Below are 13,358 nucleotides of genomic sequence, written 5' to 3'. Positions count from 1 at the left end.
GGCTCCGCAGTGGATTCCCTGAACTTTGCGGTAGCTCTTGCAGCGACGAAGCGGAGAGCACTGCACTCTATTACCTGAGGTTTCAACTCTGTCTACTGCGCATCGCATGTCACACAGGCTGTGCCCAGGATTCTGCGCCGAGGTGAGCGAGACTTAGCCCGCGGACATAGCATCCCGATGTCCGTAAGTCTAATCTTTGAGAGTCTGATCTAAATACGCGGCGTTCCGCTCTAGCTGTAAGCTGGTGTACGGTTCGACCAGGAGTGAGAAAGTATGTCCGGTTCTTTGCCTGAATGCCGCATGAAATGTACATGCAAAGCTGTCTCTTTACAGTGGCAAGTGCTAGTCTACGTCGTAGCTAATGTAGCGTAATGCCGTTACACTCCAGTTTGCAACTCGTGCCACGAACTGTAGCACGTAAAACTCTAACATTTTCCTAGCCGATTCAGCACTGATAGCGATGCACCTTGAATTGTTTTCTATCGAATGCGTTTATATCTCACAGTAGATTCGTTACCAGTCTACTCGGTAGTTGGTAGGGGCGTATACCGAGGGTGGAATGGTGATCGGTAGTCGTGCAAGGTGACTGGTATCGAGCCTAGTCTCATAGTAGCGTTCATCCAGGATTGGTCACCTCTCGCCTTACATAGTTCGCAACGATCATTTCTTTCTCATTCCAGTGACTATATCGACTGTGACTCGTCCGCATTGAGAACAAGAGCGGTATAGAACCGGATCATCTCCAGGAACCCGTCCGCGAAGATGACTGCAAAAAATTCAGCCCACGCTAACGACAGTCGCTGTGCCCAAGACTCACATTCGTTGACCGAGTGCGTGCCACCCATGAGCCCGCTCTCGGTCCCTGTCCACCAGTGGCTGTAACGGAATATATTTTTTGTAAGCTGCCAGTAGTAACGAGTGTCTGTTGACATGCTTTAGTAAATAAAATAAAAAAACCTCCTGTTTTTCTCGCAAGGCTCACCCGTGTTGCCAGACATAATCCCAGGGCTGACAATAACCGTCTCCCCATCAGTGACATTCCTGTGTACTTGATACACCGTCTTGATCGTCCCCGCGAGTAGCCTGAAGGCCCCCGCATCTCCACCTGCCGACGGAGTAACTGGCGCAGGTTCCAGCGCCGTGTTCCACGCGTCGCTTAACGTCAGCGTACCGTATGCCGGCGCGTCTGCATCCCCGATCTGCTGCCCGAAAGCAGAGTAGGACAGGTTGAACTGCCGCGCGAGGTGCAGCAGCAGCTTCGTGTCGTGCTCCTGTGTCGCGCCCACGGAGCTGTCTGTCGCGATCCGGTGGTTCACGACCGCCCAAGCGTTCTCGGGCAGCGCGTTTGCCTTCACGCCGCCTTGCACCAGGTCGACCGCCTGCGTCGTGCCCGCGAGCGCCTTGAAGCGGATGTCCGTGAATAGTGCCTTCTCGGCCGCCTTCAAGGCCTTGTCCGATTTGTCCGCCTTTTCAATAGCCTTGCGCACCTTGCTTGGAAGCTCGGGCGCGTGTGCCGCCAGGCACTGCGCCATCTGGTACATTGGCGTCCCACGCTTCAGTTCCGCCTTATACGGTTGCGATTCGATGTGCACAAGCAGTTGCGAGAGAATGCCGATGCTAGTGTGCGCCGGCGGTATGCTCGAATGTCCGCCCGGAGACGCGACTTCGACGCGTACATCCACAGCCCCCTTCTCTGTCGTGCCTACCGTCGCGTACGCTTGACCGTACTCGACGCCATAAAGGCCGCCCTCATCGACAAGCATCGAGAACGCGTTCTCGCCGTACGTCTCCAGCAGGTACTTGCTGATCGCTGACGCTCCATGCAATCCATCGGTCTCCTCGTCGAAGCCGAATGCGAGGAACACCGTGCGCGCAGGCTTGAAGTCCTTCTCGATCAATGTCTCGACGGTAGTCCTGCATACAGTGTTAATTAACTATAGAGTCCTGAATAGAACATATCTACTCACATAATACTAATGAGAACACTTTTATCGTCGAACGAACCACGTCCCCATATGCGTTCGCCATCAAAATAGCCCGAGAAGGGCGGATGTACCCACTCGGCAACGGTCTCCGGGTTAACGGGGACAACGTCTTGATGCGCCGTCAGCAGGAGTGGTTTCAACGACGCGTCTAGGCCCTCCCACACGTATACTAGGCCGTAGGTGTTCACCTTCGTGAGCTTTAGCGTCGCGTGCACGTTCGGGAACGTGACCAGCAAGTAATCATGGAATGGCGCGAACACCTCCCAGCGCGGGTCCTGGCCGACTGGAGCCATCTTGTCAAAGCTTTCCGTCCTGTATGGCCGTGAGCGTTTGCGTAGTGCAGATTGGAAGCGACACGCACGGGACCTTGACTGCTCCGACAAGCAACTCAACCGCCTGGAGAAAGAACTCCTTGGTTCCGTATGTCTCACTGAGCTCCTTCCAGAGTTCGCCGCTCTCCGAAGGAACAAGCGGACTCTCTTGAGGGCAGAGTACCTCTTTCAGCGTAACCTCGCCATAAGACGCAACAAACTGCCTCGATAGACATTGTGGACCGAGTATGTAGAGCGCGATGCCCGCGCAGACAGTAGCCAGGAGGAAACAGAAGCTCTTGCTGAGAGCAAGCCGCGAAGCCTGGCGAACGGGCGCAGGCGCGGGGAGGAGGCCGTCCTTCTCGAGTGGGTACATCGCAGGCGACTTGGACATGGTTGGAACGGTTCGATTACGAAGAATGGTATATATATGCGTTTCCCATAGTCCTGAAATCCCATGGGACCGCACTTTGGGCGGTCTGGAGTACACGCTTCGTCATGCGCAATGCGCAATAATGCGTGCGAAGATACGTACGCATTTCGCGATGGTGCAAGTCGCGTGCAAAATCCAACTCGGGCTTCTGTAAACACGCGATAAGCTGGCTTCACGCGCCCAGGCTACATACAGTAAATGTTGAACATGACCGTTTTCGATGAACTGGTGTGGGAGTACGATGATGGAAGAAGCAGAGTAAGGTACCGCCGGTATTTTCGGGGTGATCACCCGGACTGCGAGCGGAACACTACAGGTGTGCATGTACTCCATGAGAGCGTCCGCGACATAAGGTATAAAGTAGGCACAGAAGACAGCAATGTGGGTATCGCAGCACCCGTACGCGATAATTATACACTAAACGGGATCGACGATCGTCCCGTCCCCGGTACAGATTGCGAGGACTATGTCCGTTCAATCGTAATGCAGCGCGACAACTAGGGCCAGGCAGCGAAGATCATGTCGGGAGGAATTCCGCTGTTCGAATCCTCATGTCAGGGTTTAGCGATCAGATAGCGGCATGCCGACTCACCAGCCTGTGCGCGCATCTGGTCCGAGTCCATCTTGAAACACACGACACCAAGCAGGACAAATCCTGTGAGGATCGCAATCTCGAAGATTATCCACAGGAGACCCCAGACTGTGCACCCACAGTGAGGATAATTTCGCATCGAATAGATACAACACCTACCATGAGGTCCAAGGCTCGGATAAAGTAATGAAAACTGGGTCGCATCGGAGTCATTTGCTTTCCGGAAGTACTTGTCGTCCGCGATGTCCCATATTACGTATAGTGTACTGCCATTGCCAGGTCAGCCAAAGGGCAAGGTACAACGCGAGGGAAGAAGACATACTTCATAACTCCTAGGAATAGACAATACCAACGCAATGCCTGTCTGCTCTTGCCGGCAATTAGTCAAAGCCTTCGGGGACAGTAAGCATACGCACGCGTGATCAATGAACCAAAACCCAACTAGCAAACCTTCGTACATCAAGGTCGTTATTATCGTTCTGGAAGACGATCAGCATATGCTCAAAGATAATAATGAGGACTTACAGCTTGTCTCGTACAAGCACCAAAGGACACAACAGCCCGATTCCGATAATGAAACTCATGATCTTTGCCACAAGGGTATCAAACCCCGCCAAGATCAACACGCCTCCGAACATGGTGGATCCGATATACCCGGCCGACAGGACAAGTGTAGGCGCACCGCCTTCCACTATTGTCGCCCCGCCAAGGTCGGGGTCGATGCATACCCGTACTATAGTCCCACCGGTAAATATTGCCTAGCATATAGTCAGCTCGGGCAACATTCGGACGGTTTGCAGACGCACAGCTGTTATGTGGCAGAGCTCGTGCCAGCCGATAGTGAAGAGCTTGAGAGGGTTGATGAGCACCCGTGCGCCGGGTATGTTCCAGAGGGCGAATATTACAACAGTGTAAACTACAATCTGGGCTCGGTGAGCTTCCCACCTTTGTGGAGCAATAGTGATGGGACGTACGACATAAAGCGTCGGAACCTAGAGTAGCGCTTGGTCAGTACGCGGCGAGCAGCACATGGCTAACACACGTACTTGGTCGTGGGTCGGCGTGAGTGGGGGAGTTGGCGGCATTGTTGGTACTGGGGAAGCAACTGGGGGTCGGGGAATGTAGTGGGGTGAAGACATGAGTTCCGGCTAGCTGCGTAGTTTTCTAGTGTTCAGCCACGAGAAACCGAGATACATGCAACGGCGAGGCTGGGGTGTGTTTTCGCAGGAAGGCAGCGTGGTAGAGCAGGACAAAGTTAGACACGATATGAGGGGTATGAAGGCCTCGAGGCAAAAGCACCGCCTGTAGCGAGATCTTAAGCCAGAGCAATATTTCATCCCGCAGGCGTCTCGTGGCGGAGAAGATCCAACACGTTTATCACGTGTGCCACTTTCTTTTCCTCAGCGTGGGACATTCGTGGGCTTGTAGCGATTGAGCGGGAACAAGCAGACGCGCTCGGAACCGAGAAGAAGAGATGGCGAGTTGTCTTCATGATGGAGCCGTCCAATCAGCATGAGTGGGGCGCAGCAAATATCGTACCTGTCCGTTATAGCTGCCTTATTAGAAACAGACATGAACGACGACTAGATAACTTTCCAGCTTTCATGTGCATACCTACATGTTTTGGCAAAGGAAAGGACAAACAACGAGACTTGCCAAAGTCGGACAAATGTCGCACGGGTCACGAGCCCGCGTTGAGTCACGTGAAAGTGCGTCTGCTCGGCGGAGTTTGAAATGTCAACGCGCTTTAAAAGGCTTCAGCGCGTACGCATTGGCCAACCTCAGCTTTCTACCACTAGCCACCACCTACCTTCGCTCCTACACCCCCCACAACCACACTCAAAGTCAAGTATGGTACGCGTGCACCCAGTGCTCAAAGAAAATGCGCTTGAAACTGACGTATTTCGCAGTCTGGCAAGGGGAAGGCGTAAGGACACTATCCTTGCACGCGTCTCGCCAGTTTCACTCAATAGCGACTGTTTTTGGATTATAGTGGCAAATCTTCCACAGGCAAGGCTGGCGGTGAATCCAGCAAGTCGCAGTCCCGCTCTGCAAAGGCTGGCCTTCAATTTCCTGTTGGCCGTGTTCATCGTCTCTTGAAGAAGGGCAATTACGCCCAGCGTGTTGGTGCGGGTGCTCCCGGTGCGTGGTACATGACTTCAAAGGGTGAGGGTATTCTAAGATGCTGCATACAGTCTACCTCGCCGCTGTCCTCGAATATCTCGCCGCTGAGATCCTTGAGCTTGCTGGTAACGCCGCCCGCGATAACAAAAAGCAGCGTATCGTCCCTCGTCACCTTCAGCTCGCTATACGTAATGACGAAGAGTGCGTAACTCGAATGGCTACACGTTAGACGTGTGCTAACCGTGGCCACAGGTTGAACAAGCTCCTCGGTGACGTTGTCATCAGCCAGGGTGGTGTTGTACCCCACATCGACCCTGCTCTGCTGCCGTCAAAGTCGAGCAAGGGCAGCAAGAAGGAGGGTGCCTCACAGGAGGTCTAAGTCTCATCTGCGTTGTCCTTTCTCGCTCTGTCCTTTGGTGTGCACTTGTAACATTTCCATCTTCTTTGCATCATTCTCTAATCTACCGGCTGGGGAACATGTAGATTTGTCTTGACGATGTTTCCCTGTAATTGTACTGTATGCAATGAGTGCACTCTCCCAGCATGCGAGTGGCTAGACGCCTATATGAGTAGAGTGCGGCAAGTGCCGAATCGCGATGGTCCAATCGATGCGATGGCAAAAGTGGAGTGACGTCAAGGTACACGTCCTTCTAAAGTGAACGACCGTCCACCGGTCACGGTGCGCCCGTCAATCCGCGTCCAGGTCCGGTGGGTATATAACCCTTTCCAACATTCGACGACCTTCCTGACAACTTTCTTTCCTCGCCCCCATCACCTTCCGTCGACGTCAGCAGCGATGGCGACAAAGTCCCGCAAGCTGATGCAGACCATCGACATCCCAAAGACGAGCAGCTTCGACCAGCACCGCTCGTCGTCGCCCACCAGGTATCCAAAGACTCCTGCACCGCGGACACCAGCCGATGAAGCCATCGAATTTTTCGAATCTGGCTTCAAGAAGGATCAGCCGATTCGTGTCTATGAGCTCGCGCTCGATCCCGACGGCGGCCCCAACAAGGAGAAACAAGTTGCGTACTGTCTCTCCCCCGCCTACTCACCAGACGCGTCATCCATCGCAGAGATAGTATCGCAGTCGAGCCCCCGTCCTCGGGACAGCTTCGGCAGCTGTGCGGGCTCTGAGGCACCGACATTATCCGTCTTCGAACGCAGATCGCTGAAGACTGGATAGCATGCGTCCTATACGCGCCCGCGACCTCGTGTTAGTCATGACACCCCTGCTAACGATTTGTGTAGTACATTCGTCTCCCTCCGGCGTACAACCCCTACATCCTGCGAGTATCGCTTGAGGCCGGTACGCCAGCTTCGAAGAATGGCGTGTTTAAGACGAACTTTCCCCTTGATGGCGGACGTTTCAACAGGACGCGTTTCTGCGAACGCACGTCAGTCGCGTCTTATTGTCTGTAGATTGCTTCTTCTTCAGCTGACCACCCGATTATAGGCTGCCCACCGATTTCTCCAAGCCTATCCAGATCGACCTTCCGATCTCGCACGCTGGCGCGTTTTGCTACTGGATAGAGTACGACGGAGAGGGTGGAACCAGGATAAAGGGCCGAGAAGGGTACTTTAATATCGATCCCATTCTCCGAACCAAGGCCCGCGCTCCCGTGGTCGGTGCAGGTCCTTCGATTGCTGAGAACGCCGGTGCTGTACAGTCCGACTACGTCAACATCCCCTTAGACGGTCTCTCCATTCTGACTTACGTCAACAAGTGGATGGGCCCGCTGGCCAACTGGCGGGAGTTCCTTGCCGAGGCGAGCGAGCGGGGTTATAACATGATCCATTACCCTCCCCTTCAGCATCGCGGAGATAGTAACAGCCCGTATTCGATTCAGGATCAGCTGAAGTACGATCCTCGGATGTTCGCGGACTCTGTAGAGGATAAGACTGCTCTTGACAAGGACGGCGGCAAAGCCAAGTTCGAGGAGATTCTCAAGATGAGTCGCGAGGAGTTCGGCCTCCTCAGTTTGACCGATGTCGTTCTCAACCACACCGCGAACAACACCCCATGGCTTGCCGAACACCCCGAAGCAGGTGAGCGGTCGCATACAACGTGTATGCTACAGCTTAACAAAACATCTGTCTCTCAGGTTTCAGTCCCGCCAACACGCCGCACTTGACGATTGCCCTCGAGCTCGATAACGCCATGATCGAATTCTCTGCTACTCTCGCAGAGCTCGGCCTGCCGACCGAAGTGAAATCTGAGGGCGACGTAGATACTCTGATCTCAGCGTTCGAGAAGTACCTCGAGCAGCGAAATCTCTGGCAGTTTTACGTCTTCGACGTTGAGGCCGAGCGCGAACGCGTGAAAGGTGCTCTCGAGAAGGGCAACGTCAAGCCATGGCCAAAGGACATCAAGCATAAAGACCTTAAGGAGCTTGCAGAAGTAGCTCGTTACTCAGGCAGGCTTATCGGTCTCGGTCTTCCTCAAAAGCGAGGGGGCCAGAAAGTCGACCCCGAGCTCTCTACTTCGATCGTAAAGAGCGCCTTCGCCGACCTTGAGGACGTCGAAGCTCTTGCCGATGCATGGGTACGCATCGTTGACGTGCTCAACGTTCCCCTCTACGAGATCTGGAAGAACGACACGAAGGCGGCTATGGATAACATGAAGAACCGCCTCAAGTACACGAGGGCGGATCCGCACGGTCCCCAGCTAGGGCCAATTACCAAAGAGTGAGTGGATCGTCTCTGGTCGTCTCTGATTGTCGACGCCGTTCTCACTCTACGCTGTACAGGGAGCCGATCGTCGAGTCGTACTTTACCCGTGTTCCCGACAAGTACGAAGAAGACCCAGAGAAGTTCGCGCTGGTTCACAACGGCTGGATGTGGAATACCGACCCTCTCAAGAACTTCGCGGTAGCGCCCTCTAAGTCCTACATCCGCCGAGAAGTCATCGCCTGGGGAGATTGTGTCAAATTGCGCTACGGTGACGGGCCATCGTCGAACCCATGGCTGTGGCAGCACATGACGGACTATGTCGTGTCGCTCGCCCAGACCTTCGAGGGCTTCCGGATCGACAACTGCCACTCGACTCCGCTACACGTTGGTGTCCACCTCATGGACGCTGCGCGTGTTGCCAACCCTGATCTCTATATCTGTGCCGAGCTCTTCACAGGTAGTGCAGAGGCGGATATTTTGTTCGTCAGTAGGCTGGGTCTCAACAGTCTCATTCGTGAGGCGGCGAACGTCTCGGACTCTAAGCAGCTGTCCGGCTTGTTGTACCGTCATGGTCTCGGCAAACCTATCGGTAAATTGCCTTTTCTCGTTTCTGCGACGACATGCTGAAAATGCTGTCTAGGCTCTGTGGATGCCGCCTGCCTCATAAGCAAGGAAGAGCTTCAGCCACCGACCGGCAAGGGCCCTACGCGTCCATGTATCGTTATCCCTCACATTGGCTCTGTGCCCCATGCGCTGTGCTACGATCTCACCCACGACAACGAGTCGTACCTCGACAAGCGCTCTGCCGAGGACGCACTCTCCACCGCAGCTCTGATAACGTTCTGCTGGTGCGCCATTGGATCTGTGAAGGGTTTTGACGACCTTTACCCCAAATATATCAATATTGTCAAGGAGACGAGGCAGTATGAGGTCACTCGGCTCGGAGAGAACAGTGGTATCGGCAAGATGAAGCATATCTTGAACAACCTGCACACGGAGATGGCAATCGGAGGGTTCCAGGAAGGACACGTTCACGAGGAGAACGGCGTAAGATGTCTACTCTTCATCGCGAGACTCACCGTACTCACGTTGAGCTCGTTACGTTTAGTACATCGTCATGCACCGCGTTGAGCCGACGTCGCAGAAAGGCTACTTGCTTGTTGCGCATACCGCCTTCCAGAAAGGTAGCAAGGACCGCGGCAATAGTGAGCATTCATACTGCCCTTCTGCTGACCTCTCGTCACTGAAGCGAGGCACAGTTTCACCCTTCAAGCTCCGCAGATCGCGTGCTAAGTTCATCTACGGTGCTCACCTTGAGTTCTCCTCCTACGATTCTCGTGATAACGAAACCCTGCTCCGCGGCATGGATGGCAACTTGGTCGAGATGGCACCAGTCGTCGTCCCTCAGGGACTTGACGAAGAAGGGCCGTATGGGGAGATCATCGTTCCTGAGTTCTTCCCTCCCAGCAGTATCATGCTCTTCGAGACACAGCTCGTTGGCCTTGACTCAAACTTGGACGAGTTCTGCATATCAGGCGCTGATGATGCTTTCGCTGAGCTCAACCTCGTCGATCTGAACGTCGTACTCCATCGCGCAGACGGAGAAGAACGCGACTCGACCGGTGGCGACATTGGCACGTACAACATCCCCGGCATGGGCAGCCTTGTCTATTGCGGACTTGAAGGCTTTATGAACCCGCTTCGGCACATGATTCTTTACAACGACCTCGGCCACCCCCTCGCTGATCACCTTCGCGCAGGCACTTGGGCATTTGACTACATTTGGACCAGGATTGAGAAGTGAGTATTGATGACATGCCACGCGGTTCGTCCGACTCACGCTATGAGTAGGCAAAGCAGTACCTTTCCCAACCTTTCCAAGCCAGTGAAGTGGCTCAAGGAAAGGTGTGAACGCGTCAAGCAGGGCGTTCCACCATTCCTCCGCCCTAAGTACTTCGCGATCATCATCTCCGAGGCGTATAAGGCCGCTCGCCGTAGTGCAGTCGAACAGATGGCGGAGTTCGTCACGGAGGGTCACGTCTTCACTCATGACCTTGCGCTGGTGTCCGTTCAGCTGTACGGCCAGGTCCAGTCCGCTTCTCTGGACCCTGCCAAGCCGACTCCCTCTTTGGCCGCGGGCCTTCCGCACTTTGCTTCCGGCTGGGCGAGGTGTTGGGGTCGTGATGTCTTCATCTCCCTGCGAGGACTGTTCCTTACGACTGGTCAGTTCTTGGCTGCAAAGAGGCATATTATTGCGTTCGCGTCCGTTTTGAAGCACGGCCTGGTCCCCAACCTCCTCGACTCCTTGAAGACGCCCAGGTACAACTCCCGCGATTCACCATGGTGGATGCTGCAGAATATTCAGGACTACGCTCTCAGCGCTCCTGACGGCCTCGCTATCCTGAATGAGACCATTAAACGGCGCTTCCCTAAGGATGACACCTGGGTCCCCTGGGACGACCCTCGTGCGTACTCAGAGTCTAGCACGCTCGCGGAGATCATCCAAGAGATTCTCCAGCGCCACGCGGATGGGATCCACTTCCGTGAGTACAACGCCGGCCCGAACCTCGATTCTCAGATGAGCGACCCCGGCTTCGACATCGATGTCGAGGTCGACTGGAAGACTGGCATCATCCTCGGCGGCAATGCGCACAACTGCGGAACTTGGATGGACAAGATGGGCGAGTCAGAGAAGGCTGGCACTAAGGGTGTCCCTGGTACGCCTCGTGATGGTGCTCCGGTCGAAATCACCGGTCTCCTCAAGAGCACTCTGCGCTGGTTGGACGAGCTGTCGAGCCGGGGCAAGTTCCCCTTCCAGGGCATTGAGGCTGAAAGTGAGTCAGACCAATAGCATGCATACGCGCTAAGCTGACGTGCCGAGCAGTTGATGGCGAGCGCCGTCTGGTGACGTATAGGGAGTGGGGAACCTTGCTTCAAGAGTCATTCGAAAAGTGTTACTACGTGCCTCCTAGTGAGCTGGTTTCTTATTGTCGCCTGATTGCAGTCTCTGATGAATCATGCAGATCCCGAGGACGATGCGAGGTACGATGTCAGGTCGGATCTGGTCAACCGTCGTGGTATCTATAAGGATGTCTACGGTTCTGGTCCTGGCAGGGAGTGGTCCGATTATCAGCTGCGCTGCAACTTCCCTATCGCCATGACCGTCGCTCCGGAGCTTTTCAATCCCGACCATGCCCTGGGTGCCTTGAAGATCGCCGACAAGGTCCTTCGCGCCCCTCTGGGCATGAAGACGCTTGACCCGAGCGACTTCCAGTACAGACCGTACTATGATAACTCGAATGACTCCGACGATCCTGCGATTGCCAAGGGTCGCAACTATCACTGTGGTCCCGAATGGGGCTGGCCTCTGGGATACTTCCTGCGTGCGTACCTGTACTTCGACATCAAGGTCGGCGCAGGTAGAGAAGACCCGTCGCAGACGCTGCATTACTTGCACAAGTTGCTCCTGCCGGCACGCCGTCACATCCGCGATGACCCATGGCGCGGTATTCCCGAGCTCACGAACAAGGATGGCTCGTATTGTTCGGACTCGTGTAAGACGCAGGCGTGGAGCGCGAGCTGCCTTCTCGACTTCCTTGAGGAAGTTCACAAGTTGAAAGTCTAGACCATTTGCACACGCACGAACAATCTTTGCAGAACGGGACGGGTAGGATTCTGTACGAGAACAGTAGCACGCCCTCTGTACGGTATTAGAAATATCATTCAATTGTAGCATTGGGAGTGTTTCGGGCGTCGTGTACGCTTCAGAGGAACAGCGTCGGGTGAGAAGCAGTTATCAATATTGTTCCCACGCCACACCACAGTCGTCGGCTTCGAGTCTCACTGGCACTCTCCATTTCTTGCACATGGGCTAAGCGCAACGGTTTGTTCACTATTCGCCTGTGTTGGTCACTTCATATTGACAGTGTTCTTGGTGATTGATAGTTTGAGCAGACAAGTATTGCCAGTGACTCTGAGTCAGCTGCGCTGCTACTAGCCGGCGCTCTCAGTGTGGTCCCTGCCTTTGCCTCATTGGTTCGCAGCGAAGACATAAATCGTTCCAAATTGTATGCATCTTATAATGCTATACGCCATGTCCGTACCTGCCACAGTGTCTGTGGCAGTCCCGCGGTCAGAGGGCCCGAGGCATAGCGACAACCACTGGCAGCTGAACGTGCTTCTTGCGCGTAACGTGCTCATACTCAGGCATGCAGCATAGATATGCAGTACATGTATAAATTTCTCTTCCTGCAGTTCAGTTGATCTTCGAAGGTTTGGGCCTTCTAATAAGACACTACATTGCTCTATACCATGCTTCTTTTTCTATTATCCACGACATCGTTTTCCCTCTTCATTATCCTTCGGCAGTGTTGACTTGAAGTTGTTTCCATACTACCTAGAAAATGTTCTATTGCCGTTGCTGTTGTGACTATGATCGATATTGAAAATAACCTAAAATATGTCTACCCATTCCACTGCTTGAAATTTAGAGCTATCTGCTACAGAGAGTGCGAAATCTCGTCAACGCAGGTTCTTTCGTGTGACGTTCGTGTCCTTGCGTAGTTACCCGATTTAGAAATCTTGATGTGAGGATTGATTGCGGGTCCGCTTTGACTCTGCCGCAGTTGTCCTGTGTATGCACGGCGGCGGCCGACTGCTTTCTCGCAATATCTACCACCTAGCTTCATGACACGTAGATGTCTTTCTTTGGATTCGACCAACCAAACAGTTTGGAAGACGAGAAACGCAGGTTTCTCGAGAGCGGCGGGCAAGCGGCCCAACAGGGCGACGTAGCTGTCTACACCTGGGGTGAAGAAAGCTACGACGGCCTTGGAGATGCGTTGCAGGAAGGCGGAGATGAGTTAAACGACGAGACTTTCGGTGTGGGCGAGGTCGGTACGTACAGGTCTTTCTTTGTACATTAGTCTGTGTGATGACCCTATGGCGCGCGTAGGCAAAGACTTCGACTTTTCGCACCAAGCTTTGCCTACAGACGGTCCCCTCGTCGGACTAAGTCGTGCAAAACCCCGGGAGTCCTCCCCTCCACATCAAGAATACAGGCCGCAGCAACAGCAGCAGGCTGCTCAGCCGAACGCATCCTGTACGACGCTCACACCTGTCTTTTTTTTGTCGTCTCACCATACCTGTTCAGCTCGTCCAGTCGATTCACTATGGGAAAACAAGTCTCCATTCTCGCTACTGCCCAAGATATCGGGCTCGAAGGCGGCCTTTGAGCACCA

General features: G+C 54.1%; 5 protein-coding genes across 5 annotated transcripts in view; 3 read left to right on the top strand and 2 right to left on the bottom strand.

Moving 5' to 3' along the window:
• Nucleotides 1-683: 683 nt before the first annotated feature.
• On the bottom strand, nt 684-2,672 carry PHACADRAFT_105203 (uncharacterized protein; the record flags this gene model as incomplete). The annotated part of the gene is made up of 5 exons (XM_007401134.1): nt 684-766; nt 818-922; nt 983-1,914; nt 1,968-2,297; nt 2,347-2,672. The coding sequence occupies 5 exons, from the start codon at nt 2,670-2,672 to the stop codon at nt 684-686; spliced, it is 1,776 nt and encodes a 591-aa protein (XP_007401196.1).
• A 241-nt stretch (nt 2,673-2,913) lies between these two features.
• PHACADRAFT_264473 (uncharacterized protein) lies at nt 2,914-4,476 on the bottom strand. The gene is made up of 9 exons (XM_007401133.1): nt 4,368-4,476; nt 4,296-4,313; nt 4,128-4,244; nt 3,847-4,079; nt 3,738-3,800; nt 3,644-3,685; nt 3,481-3,587; nt 3,322-3,429; nt 2,914-3,266 (listed from the first exon to the last, which is right to left on the bottom strand). The coding sequence occupies exons 1-9, from the start codon at nt 4,404-4,406 to the stop codon at nt 3,247-3,249; spliced, it is 747 nt and encodes a 248-aa protein (XP_007401195.1). The 5' UTR covers nt 4,407-4,476; the 3' UTR covers nt 2,914-3,246.
• A 672-nt stretch (nt 4,477-5,148) lies between these two features.
• On the top strand, nt 5,149-5,981 carry PHACADRAFT_264472 (uncharacterized protein). The gene is made up of 5 exons (XM_007401132.1): nt 5,149-5,175; nt 5,232-5,248; nt 5,315-5,463; nt 5,517-5,646; nt 5,698-5,981. The coding sequence occupies exons 1-5, from the start codon at nt 5,173-5,175 to the stop codon at nt 5,822-5,824; spliced, it is 426 nt and encodes a 141-aa protein (XP_007401194.1). The 5' UTR covers nt 5,149-5,172; the 3' UTR covers nt 5,825-5,981.
• A 216-nt stretch (nt 5,982-6,197) lies between these two features.
• Nucleotides 6,198-11,894, top strand: PHACADRAFT_213770 (glycoside hydrolase family 13 protein). The gene is made up of 11 exons (XM_007401131.1): nt 6,198-6,526; nt 6,697-6,842; nt 6,902-7,494; nt 7,551-8,133; nt 8,196-8,707; nt 8,759-9,165; nt 9,227-9,323; nt 9,378-9,918; nt 9,970-10,952; nt 11,003-11,089; nt 11,142-11,894. The coding sequence occupies exons 1-11, from the start codon at nt 6,242-6,244 to the stop codon at nt 11,741-11,743; spliced, it is 4,836 nt and encodes a 1,611-aa protein (XP_007401193.1). The 5' UTR covers nt 6,198-6,241; the 3' UTR covers nt 11,744-11,894.
• Nucleotides 11,895-12,765: 871 nt separating this feature from the next.
• Nucleotides 12,766-13,358, top strand: part of PHACADRAFT_264464 (uncharacterized protein) — a 4,608-nt gene continuing 4,015 nt past the window's right edge. Inside the window, exons 1-2 of the mRNA XM_007401130.1 lie at nt 12,766-13,014; nt 13,073-13,219. Coding sequence (XP_007401192.1) covers nt 12,816-13,014; nt 13,073-13,219 — 346 coding nt within the window. The 5' untranslated portion in view covers nt 12,766-12,815. The remainder of the gene's footprint in view (nt 13,015-13,072; nt 13,220-13,358) is intronic.

The sequence above is a fragment of the Phanerochaete carnosa genome (genome assembly GCF_000300595.1).
Source record: "Phanerochaete carnosa HHB-10118-sp unplaced genomic scaffold PHACAscaffold_12, whole genome shotgun sequence".
Taxonomy (NCBI): Eukaryota; Fungi; Basidiomycota; class Agaricomycetes; order Polyporales; family Phanerochaetaceae; genus Phanerochaete; species Phanerochaete carnosa.
Note: the sequence above shows the minus strand (reverse complement) of the source record. Positions and strands in the feature narration are given on the sequence as shown.